This window comes from Anastrepha obliqua, chromosome 2, assembly GCF_027943255.1.
Source record: "Anastrepha obliqua isolate idAnaObli1 chromosome 2, idAnaObli1_1.0, whole genome shotgun sequence".
In the NCBI taxonomy this organism is placed as follows: domain Eukaryota; kingdom Metazoa; phylum Arthropoda; class Insecta; order Diptera; family Tephritidae; genus Anastrepha; species Anastrepha obliqua.
In genome coordinates this window covers 109,163,513-109,185,627 of record NC_072893.1, presented here as the reverse complement: position 1 = coordinate 109,185,627, position 22,115 = coordinate 109,163,513, and the positions used below count along the sequence as shown (strand labels likewise).

The following is a 22,115-nucleotide window of genomic DNA, read 5'->3' as shown; positions in this document are numbered from 1 at the left end:
ATCCAAATTCAGCCCATACCATTAACGACCCTCCACCGAAGTTGCGTTTGTGACGGGTTTGTCGGGGCAGTCTTTTATCTTGCCAATACTTGTGGCAGCCATCTGGACCGTCTAAATTAAATTTTTTCTCGTCGGAAAAAACCACATTTCGGAACTCGTGAGTCCAAAATTTGTATTTTTCCGCGAATGCCAAGCGGGCCTTAAGGTGACGTGGTAGTAGCTTTGGTACAGGCTCTCGCAAAGCATATGACAGATTCTTATTTTCGCAAATTATTTGGTTGACTCGTCTCCTGGAAACGTTCAGATTCAGATGGCTGCAAATTTCGCTGTAGGACATCTCTTTTTGGGCAGCAAGACGCCAAATCTCCCTTTTGGAGCGTTCTTTAAGAGACGTTGGGCGGCCGCTGCGCTTGCTTTTACCATAACTGGATGCATTTTTGCAAAAGTTTGCTATGGTGTTGATGTGACGATCTACGCGGGAAGAAATTTCTGCAATTGTTTTGCCACTTTCTCTCATTCCCAGGATCAAACCACGCTCTTCAGCGGTCAAATGGGTCCCACGTGGCATTCTACAGTTCAATTCAACAACAATATGACAATTTCTAATTGCTCACGCTTTTAATTAATTACTTACGTGATTAACAATTTAAAAAAAATTAAAAAGAATTGCCAAAATATTTCAATGTGATCGCGATCGCTGCCAAATACCCACTAATGTCATATTGCACATATACTTATTTCCTATGAAGTGTGCTATGATGACACACAAAACTATGATAACGGTACCGCGAATGGTGACGAAGAAGAATTTTACAGTAATATTCTTGCAGTAGGCTCAATTGTGTATACCAAAAATAAATAAAAAATAAATGTACCATTAATTTTAGTAGAGATACAGAAAAAAACTGTGTGCACATATACTTATTTCCATGAGGTAGGACTAAACATGCTAAGATGGATGGTCAAAGCCAATAAATATAAAGATCAATAAAAAAAGAGTAAATTTTAAGCTCGGAGTACTCTACTACCACTTAGAGAAATTACTATGTTCGGATATATGACGAGTTGATGTAAGAGCTCGGCTTTTTTCGCGAAGTAGGAGTTGCTCTATACTACGAAAATGTGAGTGGTATGCGAACAAAAACCGCTCAATTTTATCGCGAAACAGCATTACATGAGTAATGATATAAGTTCTATACATGTAAAAATTATCCAGTAACTTGCCAGCAACTTAATTTCCGTAAATTCGCTCTCAAAGGGAAAAGTATCAAAAAAAAAGTGCATGAACTAAGAACCAGTAACAATTTGCAAGTTTTACAAGCAGCTGATTCAATTGTTGGCGAGAAAATCACAAAAGTAAAAAAATCAGTGGAGTTACCTTGTGTTAAATTATACAAAAAAATATTAATAAAGCAAATAATCTACAAAATAACGAGCTCAGCATCACATGTTTTTATTTTGTCCACAATAATTCTCCATTTTAATCACAATTTTTATTTAAATTTAGAACTTTGACTAAATTCGCAAATTTGAATTCGTGTTTTTGTTTTTTTTTTTTTTGTTTTACGCAATCAGCTGGCGGCCGCCGTAGACAAATGAGTTGGTACGTTGATGCGCGGAATTCAGAGAGAACGTAGCTTCGAATCTTGAGGAAACACCAAAATGAAGAAAAAGTATTCTCTAATAGCGGTCGCCCCTCGGCAGGCAATGGAAAACCTCCGAGTGTGTTTCTGCCATAAAAAAGCTCCTCATAAAAAATGTCTGCCGTTCGGAGTCGGCTTGAAGGTCCCTGATGTCACAATAGCCTTTTCTGTACGTTTTTAAAATTTGATTGTGGTGGTCACCTATATACAGGTAAGGTGAAAGACCCTATAAAAACTTGTAATTAAACTTCGATTCTTTAATTTCCATTTCAATTTTTTACGCTAAATAAATTATGCTAAAATAAATAAAGTTAAAAATGTTTCTCCAGTTCCTTGAATGCTCCAGTTTTTATTATATTTTCGTCCAAAATTAATATTAACATAATACACTTACAACCACAACAGTACAACAGAAACGCTCATAAGCGGCTGTGTATTTGTTGTTGTTTTTCCCATAGAGGCATTTCGTATGAGAGGAAACCATTACTCACATAAAATGTCATAACTCAGGAACGGCTGCACCGATTTCAATCAAACTTCACACAAACTACCTCCTCAAAGATAGAAAAGAACTCTAATTTTTGTGTCAATTGGTTCGGCGGTTCTTGAGTTATAAGATTACCAAGGAAATGTAACTTCTTTTTATATATATAGATTTCTGTTAAAATATTTACTTTTGTTTTTAATTTACAATTGACTTATAGCTTAAATGTTTAAAAATAACACACTGTAAGTGCTTAGTCTATAATCATACGAGTATACATTTTATTGCTTTCCTCAAGTGCTACTTCTCCGCTTCTCCTCATTTCTCACAATGCTATCTAAAACATTTTCCAAATTTTGTGTTGCTGCTGCTAGTTCTGTATTATCACTGAAGGAGTCCTCGACAATCTCCTTAACTTTATTTAATAGTGCCTTGAAATTCATCATATCCGTGTCACGTAAATCGACAATTTCGAAACCATCATAAATTTTTGGTAGTATTTCCCAGCCACCATCTATATTACGACTTGGCATTGGAATTGAAGCAGAAGCTCTCCGCTGATTAAACCACGCACTCAAGTCATTAATTGAAGCATCCGATTTGTTCGCATCCAAATAACTCCGATTTAAATCCGCACCATTGACTGGAAAAAAAATTTCCTTCGTTATTGAAATATTCGGCGACAATTTATCGTCACCTAACGAGATTACTTACTCGAACGCGCCAAAGTACTTCCCATGACACTTGAGTTATCTGTAGCGACTGCTGTAGCTCCTGTTGTCTGGGGTTTTCCAGAAATGGAATTTTTCGGCGTACTTGATGTTGGATATAAGCTCAAAGATTTGGATATTTGCTAAGGATTAGATGAAAGAAGCTTGATTGTGTGTGGAAACAAACGAATTTTGTATTTTTTTACATACCGAAAACCTCCGCATTTCATTTATGATGCCTATTAAGAACTGCTGATGTGATTCTAGAAAATTAGAAATTTCCTCATTGGTGGCAGTCGTCACGAATTTGATTTGTTTTTCAAGTTTACTGAAATTGAAAGAAAGACAATTTTTATAAACTAAATATATCGATGTTTTTATTTTAAAAAAAGCTGGTTGTTGGAGTTATCGCGTTTCTACTCAAAGTATGTGGCTGTCTCACCAGTTTCAAGTTGCCCTGGCTAAATTATCTCAGTAAAAGTGCTATAATTCCCTAATTTTTACTTTGATTTGCTTGGAATTTTTACACAAGATCACAAAAGCGTCAGCCTTATGCCAAAACGACAAAAATCGGGTGAAAAAAAAACAGTCATGTGACCATACAGACTCACTAGTTCCAAGTTGCCCTGGCTAACTTCTTTCCGTCCATGCATGTGGCGGTCGCGGTGGCCGAATGGGTTGGTATGGGGCTAACGTTCGGAAGTGCACAGGTTTCAAATCTCGGGCGTGCAACACCAATTGATGGAACACATTTTTCTTTAATAGCGACGGCTCCTCGGCAGACTATGGCAAACCTTCGACTATATATTTGTACTGAAAAAGCTTCTCATAAAAAATCCAGCTGCCGTTCGGTGGCGACGTAAAATTTTGGTTAGATTCAACGCACTAAAGAGGGCTAATTCACTGGGACGGCAGGCTTTGTTCGGAATTGACTACTGTTGGCAATTCTTGCTGCGCTATTAACGCAGGAACCACCCTTGCAGGCACTTTCTGGAACGTTTCCACGGCAGTCGGTTCTACGTTACCGAAACGACCCGGATTTATATCCGGCCAAGGATTGCCACTCCAGCAGCATTCCCCATATGTAAGAATAGGGAATGTTTATGCTGCAACAACAACAGCTGCTGCACTTTCTGGTGGTCTTAAGTGGAACGACCCCGATTTATATCCGGCCAAGGACTGTCACTTCAGCATAAGGCCTTAAACGGCATTCTTCGGGGGTCTCTTACCATCTTTTTAAACTCCCGTCCCCGAATACCGTCACCTTAGTCCAACCACTATCCATCGCAGACGAGAGGTTCAGCTGCCTCGTAAACCCGCGTCATCTTGGCACAATTGCGTCCTAGATGTTGTACTAAGTTAACGTCTCACCTATCCAGAGTCAACCCCGCCATATTCAGCATGTATTCGGCATGGGAAGGTACTCCGCACGACTACCACATAGCGACCTATCCACGTGCCCCCCTAACCCATTCACCCAACACCCCTCTCCCTTTGGACCCACCGCGCGAAAACGCATTTTTCTCGGGCGTACTAAAGATAGATGGCAGGGCTTGATGAACTGCTACAACAACAACAATAATAAAAATTCTTCAGTCACTCGCATGGACCCCGTGAAAAGTTTATATACTACTTACGAGTTCTGTTGTAATAGCCTATCGATGATAGATTGCAAATGTTCAGACACGTTTGAAGCAGTTGAGGCGCTAGTAGAGAGTCCAGCAATTGAAGCTGCAAATAAGAAACAATTATAACGTTATGTAATAGTGTACTTAAGTATTTTCCACGCAAATAATATAATAATATATTTCAAATATCAAATATAAATATAAAATTAAATTATGACCCAGGTTCATGCTAAGAAGTAACACCACCGTGAATTAAAACAAACACTTTTTTAATAACTTAACTGTATGTAACACAGCATAATGCTTCATAAATGATTCTCTTGAAATTTTTTTAACCCTGTATCACTAAACATTCGCCTAATAGATTACGCACGCCTGCAGTTTTGCGAATTTGACATACAGTGCACTCGCGATAACTCGAACTAATTAAAACAGGCGCTGTTCGATTTATCGAATTTGTTCGACTTATCAATTGAGTGTGCTATGTTAAAAAACAGTCATCGATATCGATTTTTCGATCGATTGTTGAAAATGGAAGCCAGTAGAAAATTTCTGTAGTATAGTTTCGTTATACGAATTACATTTTGGTCCATTGGCTGGATCAATGGTGTCGCATTCGGCGGCAAAAACATAGTTAAAATTAAACCATCCTCGGACTTTAATTCGATTTCGTTGGGATGTGATTGGGCATTATCAATTAGAAGAAGAGCCTTCTCAGGTAGTCCCCCATCTTTCAAATATTTTCTTACCTAAATATTAAAGTCATTTAACTTGGTTAAAAAATTGTTTTAATGAATCTGGATTTTACCTGCGGCACGAACGAATTATGAAACCAGTCTTTGAAAATCGCCGAAGTCATCCAGGCTGATTTGGAATTTTTGTACTCCACCGGACAGTTAAAATTTTTGAAAACACGAGGATTTCTTGCTTTGTCAATAACGAGAAGTTTAAGCTTATGGTTGCCGGTAGCGTTAGTGCAAGCCATAAATTGCCTCATCTTTCTTTTTTATAAGACTTATGGTGGACTTGGCTACCCCATATTCCTTCGCTAGAGAAGTAACACTACGTCCACGTTTAATTTTGTTAAGGACTTCAGCCCTCTCTTTTAATGTTAAACACTTCAACCTTTTACGATCCATTACTCACGTGCACTGATACACCACAAATGACAAATTTAAAGCAATTTGGTCAATGCAAGATGTTGTTCCCAGAAAACTAACGGGATATTAACGCCGAAATATTCATATGGACAATACACTAGTATACATATAATTTATATACATATACTATTACATATGTATGTATGTACAAAATGTACATGTTTGAAAAGAATGTGTGTACAAATAAATTTGTTTTTTTGTTCGAGTTATAGCGCTTTTTTATTGTTCGAGTTACAAAGAAGTCAAAAGGGGAAAAAATGTGTTCGAGTTAGCACGTCGTTCGACTTAGCGGCTATTCGAGTTACCGCGAGTGCACTGTATTTCCGTTACGCCACCTCACTAACAAAACTTTCATAAATAGGTAAATAGTTCACTCATTTAAGATAAAGAATATAAAAATATACTCGTTTTTAATTTGTAATCTGTGAGTCGAATGATTAGTGACTGAGTAACACTGATTTAAGTTTAGTGATCTAGGGTTTATTCTATTTTTCGTTTCGAAACAATATTTGCAAACAATTTTTTTCTTAATTAAAATTTTAATATTATTATTTACTCTCCAACCAAAAAAATAAAAAATATATTTGAATGGATTCGTTTTTGTGTTGTTATAGTGGTATTACTTTCGGGGGTAGATTGGATTAATTAGATTTGTGTGGTGTTGGGCAGGTGCAAGCACTCAGTCACGAGGACCATTGTACTACACCCGGATAGATTAGAGCGGAAGGAATAGATAGACAGGATCGATTTTATATGGATGGTAAGACTGAAAAATTGATTTGAGGTCACTCTTCCACAAAGCTTTCGAATTTGAAGATCTAGAGGTTGCAAGTTTAGGATGGCATTAGGGGCATCGCCAAATGTTTTACTCATTGGACCTGTGATGCCCAAGCACACACTTCCTGTAGTCTGGTTAGGGGTTCTACTCTGGAACTAACAATAGTACCCTTCCACCAGACTACTGAGGTGTTTGTACAAATGGAAGGAGAAAGGAGCTATAGGTCTGTTATATAAATAATTTTAATGATTACTTTCAATTCCATCAGTTTTGGCTTCTATAACTGTGGTCATCGCGAAGCTGGTTGTAGTGGTATCAGTATTTATCATTTCCTCTTCCGTGTCATCAACACTAGTAGATTCATTTGTATTACAAAAGCCTCTTGCATCCTCATGCCTTTGGTTTTTCATTTTGAAAATATTACAAATTTTAGCAAAGAAATGTGATATCCGTTTTTGTGGTTCATCCTAAAAATAATAATATTCAATAATTGTAATAAAAACAATTTTAGCAAAATAAATATCAAATAGTACCTCACTGAACATTTCACACATCCGATGCCTTGCGTCGTGTTTGCTTGTAGTGTATCCAGTTGCGAAACAGGGAAAGCAAAGCGACAAATTTTGACAAGTCTTGCATTTAAAACGAATTCCTACAATGCCTACACCGCAAGCGGCACAGTTGGTGCTATGTATTAGTTTCTCAGTGTCTTGAATGCGTTTTATTAACTTGATCAGATTGGCGAAAATAGTGAAACGCGTGTGTTTATCACTCCATAAGTTTTTGAATTGCAATTCAGTTAGGCCATATGAGTTATGAGACTGAAAAATTAAGAACAAAGAAGTCATATCAACACTATATCAATCACAACACTATTGGATACATCTAGTTTTCCTGGCGATGCCAAATATTGAATAACTTTTAGAGAAATTTGTTAAACAACACCTTCGGTTTGAAAAGGACATGCCAAAAAGCCACCCATTTAAAAATATATATATACTAGCATTACCCAGTGGGCTTCGCACCACCATACATAAAAAGTTTTTTTTATATCGCAAGAAATTTTTCATATTAAGTTTTCTTTATAGAACTCGTAAAATGTTTAAACAGTTGAATTAGTTGATTTTTTCATTCGACATACTTTCTAAAGATGTCACAATAGCCTTTTCTGTACTTTTTTAAAATTTGATTGTGGTGGTCACCTATATACAGGTAAGGTGAAAGAGCCGATAAAAACTTGTAATTAAACTTTGATTCTTTAATTTCCATTTCAAGTTTTTACGCTAAATAAATTATGCTAAAATAAATTAAGTTAAAAATGTTTTTTCAGTTCCTCCTGGAGAATTCAATTTTTTATTATATTTTCGTCCAAAATGATTTGCAATTCGATAAAAAATGTATTGCTAAAAAGATTTGATTTGTGAACACAATAACGTACAAAATAAATTGAAATAATTTTTATTTTTATTTCGGAAAAAGAAAAGCAACGTTTAATTTAATACAATTGTATACACAACATTTTTTGTTTTATTTTGTGGTGCATAAATAAACAAATTTTTTGGCTACAGTTGACCGTGGGAAAAGCAAGCTTCCTCTAAATTTACTCCAGACACCTGGAACGTTTGCCCTTGGGCTTTGTTTACGGTCATAGCAAAAGATAGCCGAACAGGAAATTGAAGACGTTTAAATTCGAATGGCATGTCCGTTGGTATTAATGGGATGCACGGTATTGGTACAATTTCACCTTTTGCTTTGCCAGTGAGAATTGTTGCTTGAATTAAATTTGGCATCAATTTCTTCACTGAAAGTCTCGTCCCATTACAAAGTTTCGGTGCATTAAGATTTCGGAGAAGTATAATCGATGAACCAACTTTCAAATTCAAATTATGCGGTGGCATGCCTGGTGGTTCCAAAGAATTTAAAAATTCGACCGGATAATTGACTGCTTTTTCATTATTCATAGCAGTAGCAATGGATTTATACGTTACCGAATCACCTGGCAATTTTTCCTGGATGTGGAAATTGATTTCATTGAGATTGATATTTTTTGGTGCTAAAATTGCACGTTCTCGTAACCAATCATGGTTATTGTAATTTTGAACAATATTTGGGAAAACGCGATCAATGAGTTCTTGTTTTGATGATACAATTATGCAAAAATTATTCGGTAACATGATAAACCCATTTTGATCACTTGCAATTTTTCCATCGCCAATCTTCAGCAATTGCTTTGAAAACTCACGTGCTGATGAATCATTTTGAAGACGCACCCACATATTGGTCGTCAACGAAAGCCTTTGTACGTGTGCCCACAAAAATGAACTTTTCAAACATGCATTAATTTCATCAGCTGGTGTTGATCTCGGAATAACAGGCAACGTTTGACGAAAATCACCAGATAATAATATTAATGCACCGCCAAACAGCTGTTGACTCTGTTTCAAATCTTGCAATGTTCGACTTAAGGCTTCCAAAGATTTTTTATGGGCCATTGGACATTCGTCCCATAAAATAATCGAGGTTTGTTGCAAGACTTTAACCATTCCAGAACTCCTTGAAATATTGCATGTTGGTGTTTCAATTGCTTGCATGTTCAATGGCAATTTCAAGGCGGAATGTGCTGTGTGGCCGCCATCAAGTAATGTAGCTGCAATACCGGAAGAAGCAAGTGCCAATGCGATTTTTCGTTCCGACCGAATCGTTGCCAATATCAATGAAATCAAAAATGTTTTTCCAGTGCCGCCAGGTGCATCCAAAAAATACAATTCACCAGTGTTGTCATTGACAGCTTGCATCACTTTGTCATATGCATCTTTTTGTTGATCATTTAATTGTGGAGTATACGTTTGTACGAACGCACGCATTTCATCACGATCGAATTGCTGTTCGGGTTGCAATTCTCGTTCAAATAAATCATGCATTGGACGATTTGGTTGAGTCAATCCTAATTGCCCTAATGCTTTATTTGCAATAGTAAGGCACAAATCTTCGATCATTATCAAGGCTTTATTATACATTTCCAATGTGAGCAGCAATGCAGGATCATTGGAACGATGTTGAAGTCGAATCAAAATGTCTTCAGCCATGAAATTTTTGTATTTATTTCACAATTCCAGTGGATTTGATGGAAAACATGTTGATATTATGATCGCAAATAACATACGAATTTGATTTGGTGGAGACGAAATTGATGCATCACGAAGCGTAGCATCCCAATGCGTATCATCTTCCAGCAAATACCTACAATTGTTGACATGCTTCACGGTATGTGGCGCACATTTGACCATTGATAGTTTGGAATGATTGCGGTCCATGTACGTTCACCAACAAAAGTCGCAAGTAAAAACATTCAATATTAACTGGACTAACTGTATAAATGCGTCCCAAAGCATCTGTTCGGAAAATACCTGGATAATCATCAACAGATGTGCCTTGTTTGCGACGTTGAAATTTTTTTGTTGATGCATTCCATGTGAAATAGTGTGGCACTTCTGAATATAGCAAAGTCCTGGCAAATTCATCCGTTTCACATAACTGGAAATAAGCTGTCAGTGTAGTTGCTCGTGGCTCTACTGCTCTTTGTTCGGCATTTGCAGCAGTGAAGTAAACACGTTGGCCGTTTTCAAGATGAACTGCCAAATGTACAACAACCGGATGTCTGGAATTGGAAACGATAAAATACGCCATACAGCTTCATTCGTACTAATATAGCGCCCCATTTGATACTGCAAAATTTCATCATGACTATTTTCAGGAGCCACTCCAAAAATAGCCATATCGCTGCCCTTATTCACATGCTTGCAAATATATTTGATTGATTTTACAAAATTGCAATATTCTACATTTATGTGAGCGTTGAACATTTTTGATAGTATCGGTGAGTACGGAACTATCCACCGGTTATCGATTTCAACGTCTTGATTTTGAAGTTTAATTACAGTTGATTTACCGCTGTCTTCAGTTGATCGTCGATGATACTGTGGATATCCATCATCTCCTGTAATTGTTTCAGCAATCAATTGTTTTGGAAAACGTTTCGGCTGTGTATTTGTTGTTGTTTTTCGCATACAGGCATTTCGTATGAGAGGAAACTATTACTCACATAAAATGTCATAACTCAGGAACGGCTGCACCGATTTCAATCAAACTTCACACAAACCACCTCTTCAAAGATAGAAAAGAACTCTAAAATTTTTGTGTCGATCGGTTCGGCGGTTCTTGAGTTATAAGATTACCAAGGAAATGTAACTTCTTTTTATATATATAGATTACGGAAATTTAATCAAAGAAGTTCTCTGAAGACTTTGCAGCAGAATAATCATTTAATTTTGAAGAAGCTTTATTGACTGGTTAGAAACTTTATGGAGGGATTTTATTGTAAAACAAATCATCGGTTTATTGCAGTTCTTAATCACATTAAAAATTTGCATTACTTAATTGAAAGGTAGTGATTTAGAAATAAAGAAAGACTAGCAAACTGAATTTAAATAATATAGATATATATATATATGTATAATATATATTATTATATTCATATATATATATATACATATATACATATATATATATATATATATATCTATATATGTGTATATATTTTTTTTTCGAGTTCTTTTCATTAATATTTGCGCCAATGGAAATTAAAACTAGCGGGTTTTTCATTATATTCATTGTTTAGCAAACTCAATCACATTACAAAGATGGCGTGCATATAAAAAGTATTAGTTTAAATTGCAATTATACAAACGTTACCTTCGCAAAGCATTCCTCCATTATAGGAGTTTTATTTTGTGCTCCATATCCGTTCTCTTCCCCTATGTAGCTAAAAACTTTTGTCAAGATATTCACTAAATATTCAAAGTTTTTCTTTGAAACACATTTCGTTTTTGGGTCATGCAGCAAATTATAAAATTCCACACTCAAATCCAGTGTAAGGTAATGTTTGCAAAGCAACATAAACGTTACTTTGATTTCCAATGCCGAAATAGAATGACGCCGGTTTCTGAAACAATAGCAATAAAACGAATTCGACTAACCTATTTAAAGAGCAAGTTAAACTTACGGATCAAATATATTCCAAAAGAATGTCGCTAACACGCTTGTGGCCGTTTCAATTCGATATGCAGTTGATTTGCTGAAATGCCCCAAAGTCTCACAAGCATAATAAAGGTCGTGTATAAATGTTGTCAGTTGAAATGGTGGTACCATGAAATTGGCATCTACGTCAATTATTTTATATCGATCCATTAGAACTTGTACTAGCTTGTATGGAATATTCGCAGCTGGAATATTTGATTTTTTAAATTTTCTAAAACTTTTTATGACAAAACTTACTAAATAAAAGCTTTTGTATGCTCAAAATTTTGGAGGCGCATCGGTAGACGGTGAATTTGTAAGCGGCATGTTCATCTTGTATAAACGATACAATGCTTGATATTTTGGTGCAATCACAAGTACGCATTTGTTGCGAGTCTTTGCAACGCGCAACTGGTAATTCATTCACAGAAGGCGGCTGTACAAATAAGGATGCGGCATTCATTTTGAAAAGCACAATTTACTACTGCGATAATTATAATATGTTTCAGCAATTTGCAATTTAATCCAAATAAACTGTTCGCGGCTACCTGTCGGTTTTAATCCAAATGTCATATTTAAAATTGGTGTTATGGTCATGTTGGTAGCAATACAACAGGTTGCGATGAACGCTGCCAACATTTAAAGATGTACTTTCTTAAGGCTGCGTTCATACGGGCGATTTTTGCGAATTTTCATTAATGTTGCTCAAGACATTCGCACGTCAGGTCAAGGCTACTCAATTTCAATTTATTTCATTTATTTATTCATATTGCTGGCTGAACATAAGACATGATCCAACCCATTCGGTTACAGCGGTCGGTCACCCATACACGAACACAGTATACCTAATATAATATATTTTAGTCATAGTAGTTTGCGGCCCATCTGACGAAGTGGTAGGTAAACAAGCGCGAAAGCAGGGCGCATGTTCTTAGTGTAAATGTCATCTGTTTTTCAGAAGTCTGCATTGAGAGTTCTTGTGACGACCGATGCGCATTCGCATCGCAAAATTGCACTGGCTAACCAGCCTTTGAACTTCGTCTGAAGGCACGACGTACGTAATACAAAGGCGTAGCCAACTATTAATCGGTTAAGAAATCAGCTGATTGGCTGACGTAGCCAGGTTTTTGACAGACAAATTTTGCATAATTCCAAAAAAACTCAAATGAGCCAGATATCAGACGTTGAAATGAAATGATTATAAAATTCACTTTCTTAAAAAAATTTTAGATCATTACAATGTTTGCGTTATTCGTTTAACAAACTTACTGATAATATTTTTCGGATAGCTACAGTTTCGGGTGAAATCGAATTTCGACGCCAACAAAAAATTAATTTCGTTCTCCGAGCGATTTCGTACTACAAAAAATAATCTTAATTCAGGGAATAGTTCTTTGGAATAAAAATTCCATAGTCTGAAATCCCTTAAAGCAATAATTAAAAGCAAATACTTGTTGCATACAAGTACGGTTTCACATACACATCCTTCCGGATATTCATTTTATTAATACAATATATGCATATGAATTTTAAATTCTAGTAAAAAATAATATTTATTTTTAAATTAAGACCGACTAGAGTACCTTGTATCTGCCTTTATTGAAGACGTGATGGGCTGAGCTTAACTTTAATAATTCCTCTTTAATAAGACGTGTTATTTCGCGCTTCGCCTTCTGTACAGCCAATTCGCTGCAGCTTTCGATAGCCAAGTATAGTTTACGTTCACCTTCAGGTGGATTTTTGCCGGTTGGTACATATGTACCGCGCACAGTCAGACCAGCTTCAGAATATTCTGATATTTGAGCCAACGCTTCCTTAGATGTTACCTTCCAGCGGGCCTGCTGAGGGAAGTCATTGATTTCCAGCTCTTCTTCATATTTTGTGAATGAATTTGGTTGATTGGGTAACAAGGGATTAGCTCCATCTTCATCATCTTTAGGTTGGTAATTTAATTTGTTATTTAGTTTAGCTGCCAATTGTTCTACTACGGAACGGGCCGTTATCATAGGTTGACCTGTACTACCACCCTTGAGTATTGTTTCAGCAGAAACCTGGGTGTTCACTTTACCATCAGCCCCCAAATTCTTTGTCGTACTTATCTTCGAGGCGAGGCGTTTTGCCAATTCTAGCTTGTCTGAGCCGGAAGCGGCGACCGTCACGCTGGCGACACCAGTTGTATTTGTACCGGCTGTTGCTGTGACTGTCACAGCAGGCGTGGGAACCGAGGTATCTTTTACCGTTCGTTTAGCTGCAAATATCTGCTCAATTTGTTGATCTATGTCTTGTTCAATATCCTCCTCATCATCCGAATCGGCCAGTCCAAGAGCAGCTTTCTGCAATTTTTTGCTTTCCTTTGCAGCATTGGCTTCTTGTTCGTCAAACTTGAATCCTTTGCCACTAAACCCACCACCGCTATGAACTTTTTTGCCTTCAGCTTCTTGCGCAGTTTTATACTCAGTCCAGAGCTTTTGAAGTTCTTCAGGAACTTTAGCTTCAGATAATTCAAGAGCACGAACAATATCGCCAGCATATCGGGCTTGCTCTGCTGTGAGGAACGTCCAAGCACAACCCTTCTTGCCAGCACGTCCAGTTCGACCACATCTGTTTTTATTTTTAATACATTTAATCAAAATCACATGATAATTAAAATAAGCCTTTTACCTGTGGACGTAGTCTTCGTAGTGATTTGGTACGTCATAGTTTACTACCAATATTAAATCCTTAACATCTAAGCCACGGGCAGCTACAGACGTTGCAATCAATAGACGCACTTTTCCCGATTTGAAATCAAGTATAGTGGAATCTCGATCAAACTGGTCAATACCACCGTGCAAGCTCATGCAGGGATATGAAGCCTTCATAAGATCCCTGAGTAAAATGTCGGCATTCTCCTGCTTATCCACGAAAACTATTATACTTCCATGTTCCTGATAAACCCCTAGAAGCTCAAGAAGTTTAAAGAATTTCGCCTCATCCTCCAAAATGGCCACATTTTGCTCGACATCCTTGCACACCACAGACCGTCCGCCGACAATTACCTCAATTGGCTTTTTAAGTATTCGACGGGCCAGCGCCTCCATTTGACGAGGAAATGTAGCACTAAACATCACCGTCTGTCTATCTGGACGCACATTGTCGATAATGCGCATCACTTGTGGTTCAAAGCCCATATCAAACATCCGATCAGCTTCGTCCAGCACGATATACGTCACACGACGCAAATTTGTGACGCGTCCAGAGTTGGCTGCTAACATGTCGATCATGCGTCCGGGCGTACACACAATGATCTCCGCGCCACGCTTCAACTCAGCTATTTGTTCAGAAATACCAGTGCCGCCATAGACGCATACAGGACGCAGACCTATACTTTTTGAGAATTTGCGTATGTCCTTGCCGATTTGCATACAAAGTTCGCGCGTTGGTGCCATTATTATGGCAATTGCACCATCACCATCCTCTAGTGGCGGCTGATCCAGTATGTGCCTAAACATTGGTAAAATGAATGCGAGCGTTTTGCCACTGCCAGTTTTAGCAATACCTATCAAATCTCGTCCAGACATAATGGCCGGAATCGCCTGACACTGGATGGGAGTCGGTTTCTCGAACCCTAGCTTGCGCAAAATATCCATTTCTTTCTTGCTCACACCACACTGTGCCCAAGTCTACATATTGAAAAAACAAATGAAGATATACGTTTGGAAAATGGTATAAAAGTGATATTAAAATTTGTTTGTAAGCATACTTATGCATTTAACTTAGAGAATAATCTATACAGAAAAGGTTAGTTTAAAAAAATAAGTAGGGTATAAGAAATCAAATAATATTTATTCGACGTATTGAATTTATTATAATACAATTTACCTTAATAGGTTTGGGACACCCCTTTCCTTTAACTTGAATACCTTCCAGTTCAGAGCGATATTTATCCACATCTTGTTGCTTCATTCGCGCCAACTCTGGCACTTCGACATAGAAATTTTTGCGAAATGGCGCGTAATTTACCCCAGAGTGATCGATCTTAGCCAATTCTTTACGATGTTTGTTGGCCAAATTTGCGGCAGTGTCTTTTATGTCTTCTAATTCTTCTTCACTTGAATATTCAAGGCTATCCATATTTTGTTCCAGTAGTTCGCCTTTATTCGACTTTTCTGTATTCTTTTTGGCCACTCCAGTGAGAATGACAACGCCCTGTTGCTTTTTTGGTTGTGTTACTATGTGATTTACTTTCCGCACTTCCTTATCTACCTCTTGCATATAAGCATCCAACGGATCTATATCATCATTTTCTTCAATTTGGCTTGTTGTAGGCTTTTCGTCAACATTGTCCTCGTCGTCAAGTTTTGATAATTTTTTTATTTTTGGCTTTTCATCATTTTCATCATCGTTTTCATCTTGCAATTTTTTCAAACGTTGGAATTTTGGCGGTGGCGAGTCCGGCTCTTTTTTAATATCAGTTGTGGGTACTATTGGATTAACATTATTGTCTTCCTCCTCGGACTCGTCTTCTAAGCTCCACTTCTTCGACGTGCTAATTGGCAATTGTACTGACAAAGACTTTAGATCCTTTTTATTACCTTCCAATTCTTTTAGTTTACGCTCTGCTCGCCAGCGTTCAATGCGTTCTCGTCTTTTTATCATCTCTTGTTCAAGTCGACGTTGCTCTTCTTCTTTGTCAATTTCTTCTTCTGAGGAGCTGCTTGGTTCTTCTGGGACTATCTTTGCCACTGGCTGTATAACATTGCGCCTATTTTCGTTTTCTGTTTCACGAACGCGATCCCGATCACGGTCTCGATCCCGCTCTCGATCACGCTCACGGTCACGATCACGTTCCCGTTCTCGTTCCCGGTCTCTGTCCCTTTCTCTATCACGGTCACGTTGTTCTCGTTCACGTTCACGATCCCTTTCCCGTTCTCGTTCCCTTTCACGCTCCCGCTCACGTTCTCTATCCTTTTCTCTTTCACGATCTAAAAATCTCCTAAAAAAAATTTTAAATAAAAATATACTTTTTTTATTACTAGAGCAACTTACGATTTTTCCCGGTCGTAATCTTTAGGAATGGATTTTGATCTTGACCGCTTCCGACGTTTATCTTCCCGCCTATTGCGGTCAATTTCTCGCTGCTCCCTATCTCTGTCTTTTTTTCGATCATCACGATTTCGGCTATTTCCATTGTCATTTCGAAATGGCTTGGCCTCTTTCGGTGTTCTCGACCGGCTTCTGGAATAGCGCCGCTTCTCGCGCTCCCGATCCCGTTCTCGTTCACGATCCCGGTCTCGGTCTCTCCTAGAAAACACTTTAAGGATTTTCATTAACAAATTATCATGGCTACTTACCCCGAATACGATTTCGACATTTTGTTAGAAACTATCTATCACCCCCTATTGTTTCAGCACTTCCCGGCAAATAGCAAAACCTTGTACCAAACTTTTGGTTTTGTCCAAACAAATGTGAGCTCTTATTATATTTCTTAAAAACACATTTGCGTAATCTCACAATTAACAATTCTCCTGTTTTAATATTTCAAAGATAAAAAAATCTTTATAAACCAACTAAATCAGAAAACCACGATACGCTTCTGCAAATTTGTCAGTTCATTGTGAACTGAATAGATAATAATAGGACAAAGTCAGAGATGTAATTTAAAAATAAATTCATATAATTCGACGTGTCTATTTGTTATTTATTAAAACTATGTATTGACCATTTTGATTATATATATTTATAGATGTTATAACACGTTTTAATTATTTATTATAGTTTTAATAAACGGTTCTTACTGAGATAAATATTCTATACATATAAATTCTATATTTGTTTTGACATGTCCACGTCGTTCCATCAGCTTCAAATGCCAATGATTCTATCAATACTTGAAACAATTCTTTTAGTGATTTTCGGTCCCATACCTCAATATTGTCGAAACTATGTCCCCGAAGAATCGTCTTGAATTAAAGGTGTAGCTAGAAGCAACCCAGTATTAAGAAAGTGGTGGTGGTTATGGAGGGATATTTGTTGAATTGTAAGCTGGTATTTGGAATGTCAACATTTCAATTAGAATATAAACAAACAATGCAAAACAAAAAACCAGATCACTTAGACCATTAAACCGTCAAATTGCGAGAAAAAAAACAAAACGCTTGCTTTAGTAATAACATTCTGGATGAATTAGTCTAAAATATTACATCCGACTTTGTGATGCAGATTAAAGGCCAATCACAGCAGAAGTAGAAAACTGCAATAAATTTAAAGATGATAAAATTTTATTTAGTGGTTTATTTTGGGATTCTCTGTCGTTCGGTCCAGTACTGATGTGTTTTAGCCTATACAGACGGTGGCGTTAATCCTGTTTAAAATTGTAGTGTGACAGACGGTTGTGACGCTGAATAAATAATGAATAGCTGATTTGCTTATTTTTAGCTTTGTTTGTAAAAGATGGACCGCAGGCAACAAATACGCGCATTAGCTGCTCTGATACTAGGAAGTAATTATTTATTTAAAATATCTTAAAATTCAATTTCTCAAACTGCTTCGAAATATGAAAACAATTAATTTATTATTATTATTATTATTATTATTTAGTGACTGGTATGAATACCAGTACTTAAATTATGTTTGAGCATTGGCTGCAGAGGCCATCAGCTCTGTGTCGTCTGTGGGTGTCTGGATTATTTGTTATATTGTCATTTCGATAGTTTTAATGAATTTGCTTATTTTTTCGAACGTGTTAGTGCAAACTGGCATTGCATTCAGTTCTCTTTAAAAGTTTCATTCAAGTTGCCATCGAAAATTCTCCTAATCCGCTGAAATTATTAGAATTGAGTCTGGTTGTCAATGCGCATTCGTTGCACTTAATTCCTGAGATAACTTTGAATTAATTTGTTGATCCCAATTAACGCCACCATTTGTCCCTCTCATCGCTAAAAAAATACGATCTGGTTTCAAACAGTTCCGGTTTTGGCTTTGTTTACTTTCTGACTATTTTTCATAACAACACGAATATACTTAGCGCGGATAGAATTATTCTGATAAAGTATGGCATCACAATGTTTTCATTAGTCTGGGCAACACTGTCTGTCAGTTATGGGCATCTACAACACTGGAAATCAGCTTTGGTGTTGCTGTCAGTGTGTGTGTGTCAAAAAACCAAAAACCCGACCGACAAATTCCGGAAAGAAAACACATAAATAAAGCGAAATACTTAAAACTTTAAATTTAGCAGCAGCAGCCTTGGCTTGTAAGTTAAATGTGTGCTTATATCTATTGGCATGGACTTTTTAGTTGCATTGTCGGCAGTGTACAATGATAGATATTGACCGAGTGAGTGACGTCGAAGTGATAGATTGCGAATGGACGGGTAGTACAAAGAAGGAAAGAATTAAAGGGAATTGGGAGGGGGCGCAGTGACGATTATAGTTGAAAGCGAACATAAATGAGGAGCAAGTTGAAGCAATCATAAAAAAGTGAAAACATAATCTTCATTTAATTGAGAATATATTCTACAAGCAGTGCATTTTGTTCTTCCGGTTTTCGGGTTCATATGTCGGCATTCGTAAGTCCTATGGGAGCTTAACGTAGTCACTCAAAGAAAAGGTGTTGGCCACCACCTTAGTAGGCAATGTTCTGCTCGTTAATCTCGTTTAATTTTTCTTTGTTGGAGAAAAGCTAGTTAATGATATAACATTGTGTCCATCTGTACGCTTTTACTTAAATTACTATTTTCCAAAATTAAGAAAGAAAAAAATATGTGCATATATTTAAATCTTCGACATATTATTTCTCCCAAAGGACTTCAAAAGCCGCCTTATATGAACATGTGTATGTATGTATGTATATACTTGCGTTTATATAGAGAATTTTACTAAAACACCCTGATTGACCAGCTTATATCCTTGAGTCTCGTTTTTAGTTAACTTATAAATGTATGGCGGGCGCCGTAGCCGAATGGGTTGGTGCGCGACTACCATTCGGAATTCACAGAGAGAACGTTGGTTCGAATCTCGGCGAAATTACAAAATTAAGAAAAACATTTTTCTAATAGCAGTCGCCCCTCGGCAGTCGATGGCAAACCTCCGAATGTATTTCTGCCATGAAAAAGCTCCTCATAAAAATATCTGCCGTTCGGAGTCGGCTTGAAACTGTAGGTCTCTCCATTTGTGAAACAACATCAAGACGCACACCACAAATAGGAGGAGGAGCTCGGCCAAACACCCAAAAAGGGTATACGCGCTAATTATATATATATATATATATATATGTAAATGTATGCCAATACAGGTATGGACGTTGCTAAAAATGTCACAAATGTCGTTGTCAGTGCACTTGGTCACATTGAAACCCATAAAAAGCTTCAAAATAGACTACACTCTGATCAGCTAATAGTTGCGAATTTGACTGTTGTCAATACAATTTCCAATTCGATTAACCACATTACGTTGCTTAAATTAACTTTACTATTGTCAATAACTCTTCTTGCTATATAAATGCTTTAAAAGTATGTATGTATATACCTATACACGTATGTTTATCACGAAATATAATATACATATAAAATAAAATATTTTTTTAGGTTAACTCCTTTACTGGTATAAAAGTAAAATACCAGGGTTTTGAGATTATGGACAGCAGTGGAGCTGTTGGTCGTCGTCGATGCAATTCACGCATAAATGCTGAAGATCAGGCGTTGGACCAAATCGCAAAAGAGGTAAGTAAATTAAATAAATCTTATCAGCGCCAGATGGTCGCATCCACAAGGCTCGTTTAAGCCGGTGCTCCGATTACGAAACAAATAATGAAATGAGCAAATTGCAAATGCATCATGTATATGAATAATATATAAAAATTAATGCAAGTTTGTTCCATATATGTACGTTCCAATATAGTTTATCCCATGGCTATGCAGAGTGAAGAGTTATAAAATTGTTGATTTGCTTGGAATGTTGCTTAAGTCGCATGATATAAATATGGGATGTTCCGGTGTTCAAGACACTCAACTGAATTTCCGGAACGAAAACTATAGCAAATTTTTACACAAGAGTCCATTAAGCGAACCATTCTGTATAAAACATTGGTATAGTGTATTCTGGGATATATTATATTAAATTTATAATAAAAAATGTGCTTTATTTGCACAGAAACTCACACCCTATTTTGCGCACGCACACATTGCCAGTAAAAACTTGAGTGTGAATGATAAGAAAATTCGAAGGAAAGTCCTTAAAACAATTTAAGGAGCAACATGCCAGCGGAAAACCGTTGCCTGCAAAGAAACGCTGAGTACTGCCAACAATTTATTTGCCATTAATTGATTATTTTAGCAACATTTTGGTATTTAGTCGTACTTTAACTCAAATACAATGAGCTTGTGAGCCGTAGAGAAATGGCAAAGGAGTTTTTCTTAATGAAGAATCGAAATTTTACAGAATGTGCACGATGAATGGAAATAGATGCACCCACCTTCAAGTTAGATAGTTACATATTAAGCATTGAATAGCGAAGTGGAAATATGGCGTGATCCTCTGTTTCTGGTACTGCAGTCATATCTTTTATAAAATAGAGATTATAATAATCCTCTTCTTGTTAATTGAGGCGATAACCCTTTACACGATTTTGGTCGAGTATAACAAAGCGCGCCAGTAGTTTCTTTCTCGTGCTAATCGGCGTCAGTTGGAAACACCTAGTGAAGCCAAGTCTCCACCTGATATTTTTAACGTAGAGAAGGCCTTCCTCTTCCTCTGCTACCACCAAGTGGTACCGCATTCAATACTTTCAGAGCGGGAGCGTTTGTATCCATTCGGACGATTCTTTCTCTCAAACACTCCAAGAGACACCTTATCGAATGTTGTCATCGTCCAAGTTTCTACGCTATACAATAGGACGGGAATGATGAGCGCCTTATAATTACTCAATTGCCGACTTTGTCCGAAGTAGCACTTGTTGGCAAGAAAGATTCTTCGTTGGATTTCAAGCTGGTTCCCAAATAACCACCAGCGTTCGGTTCCCCGAAGTCTTTATAATGATCCGGATTGTCGAAGGTTATAATGATCCAGATTTTATCAAAACAGAATAGTGGAATACGACTCTCCTTTATTTGTTTATTCATATGACCGCTTAAACCCACTTTTCTAACACCTCTCTCCCTTTTTTTGTTTTGCTATTCTGGGCCTACCGTTAGATGACATCGACGAAAACAATTAATAACTAGTTACTAACAACATTTAGCCATTTCACTAGATGATTTAGCTACTACAGGGTGGGCCATATAGCGTTTGCTTTTTGAACCACCTATTTTTTTGAGAATGGTAACACAAATGACATGTCAAATGTGTTCATAATTTACTTAAAGGTTTGACATTTACGAAATGGGACGCTCTACCCTTGAACAAAATTGGGAAGTATTGAAAACCTATTTCCAAAGTGATGAGTCTTCTTCTTCTTTTCTGATGAAGCTCATTTTCACATCGGTGGCTACGTCAATAAGCAAAATTGTCGGATTTGGGGCTCAGAAAATTCACACGTTACTGTAAAGAAGCAAATGCATCCACAGCGAGTCACTGTTTGGTGCGGTTTTTGGTCTGGCGGCATCATTGGGCCATTTTTTTTTTTTTTTCGAAAATGAGCGAGGAGCCGCGGTTACAGT

The 22,115-nt window shown here is 37.1% G+C and overlaps 3 protein-coding genes across 5 annotated transcripts in view; 1 reads left to right on the top strand and 2 right to left on the bottom strand.

The window, feature by feature from the left end:
* Window positions 1-2,294: 2,294 nt before the first annotated feature.
* Window positions 2,295-12,045, bottom strand: LOC129239258 (dystrophin-1). Its single transcript, XM_054874626.1, has 9 exons — window positions 11,738-12,045; window positions 11,466-11,685; window positions 11,156-11,405; window positions 6,937-7,224; window positions 6,657-6,870; window positions 4,475-4,568; window positions 3,048-3,165; window positions 2,842-2,980; window positions 2,295-2,770 (listed from the first exon to the last, which is right to left on the bottom strand). Exons 1-9 carry the CDS (start codon window positions 11,940-11,942, stop codon window positions 2,421-2,423), a joined length of 1,878 nt encoding a protein of 625 aa, XP_054730601.1. The 5' UTR covers window positions 11,943-12,045; the 3' UTR covers window positions 2,295-2,420.
* An 899-nt stretch (window positions 12,046-12,944) lies between these two features.
* Window positions 12,945-17,062, bottom strand: LOC129239584 (probable ATP-dependent RNA helicase DDX46). The gene is made up of 5 exons (XM_054875185.1): window positions 16,813-17,062; window positions 16,508-16,762; window positions 15,341-16,454; window positions 14,141-15,141; window positions 12,945-14,080 (listed from the first exon to the last, which is right to left on the bottom strand). The coding sequence occupies exons 1-5, from the start codon at window positions 16,830-16,832 to the stop codon at window positions 13,054-13,056; spliced, it is 3,417 nt and encodes a 1,138-aa protein (XP_054731160.1). The 5' UTR covers window positions 16,833-17,062; the 3' UTR covers window positions 12,945-13,053.
* A 1,551-nt stretch (window positions 17,063-18,613) lies between these two features.
* LOC129239585 (leucine-rich repeat flightless-interacting protein 2) overlaps window positions 18,614-22,115 on the top strand; it is a 35,193-nt gene continuing 31,691 nt past the window's right edge. Inside the window, exons 1-2 of one of the 3 annotated variants that reach the window (XM_054875188.1) lie at window positions 18,614-18,713; window positions 20,046-20,180. In XM_054875188.1, coding sequence (XP_054731163.1) covers window positions 20,094-20,180 — 87 coding nt within the window. In that variant the 5' untranslated portion in view covers window positions 18,614-18,713; window positions 20,046-20,093. Of the gene's footprint in view, window positions 18,714-18,856; window positions 19,029-20,045; window positions 20,181-22,115 lie in introns of those variants that run through there. The other 2 variants (XM_054875189.1, XM_054875187.1) reach the window with 2 other exon arrangements.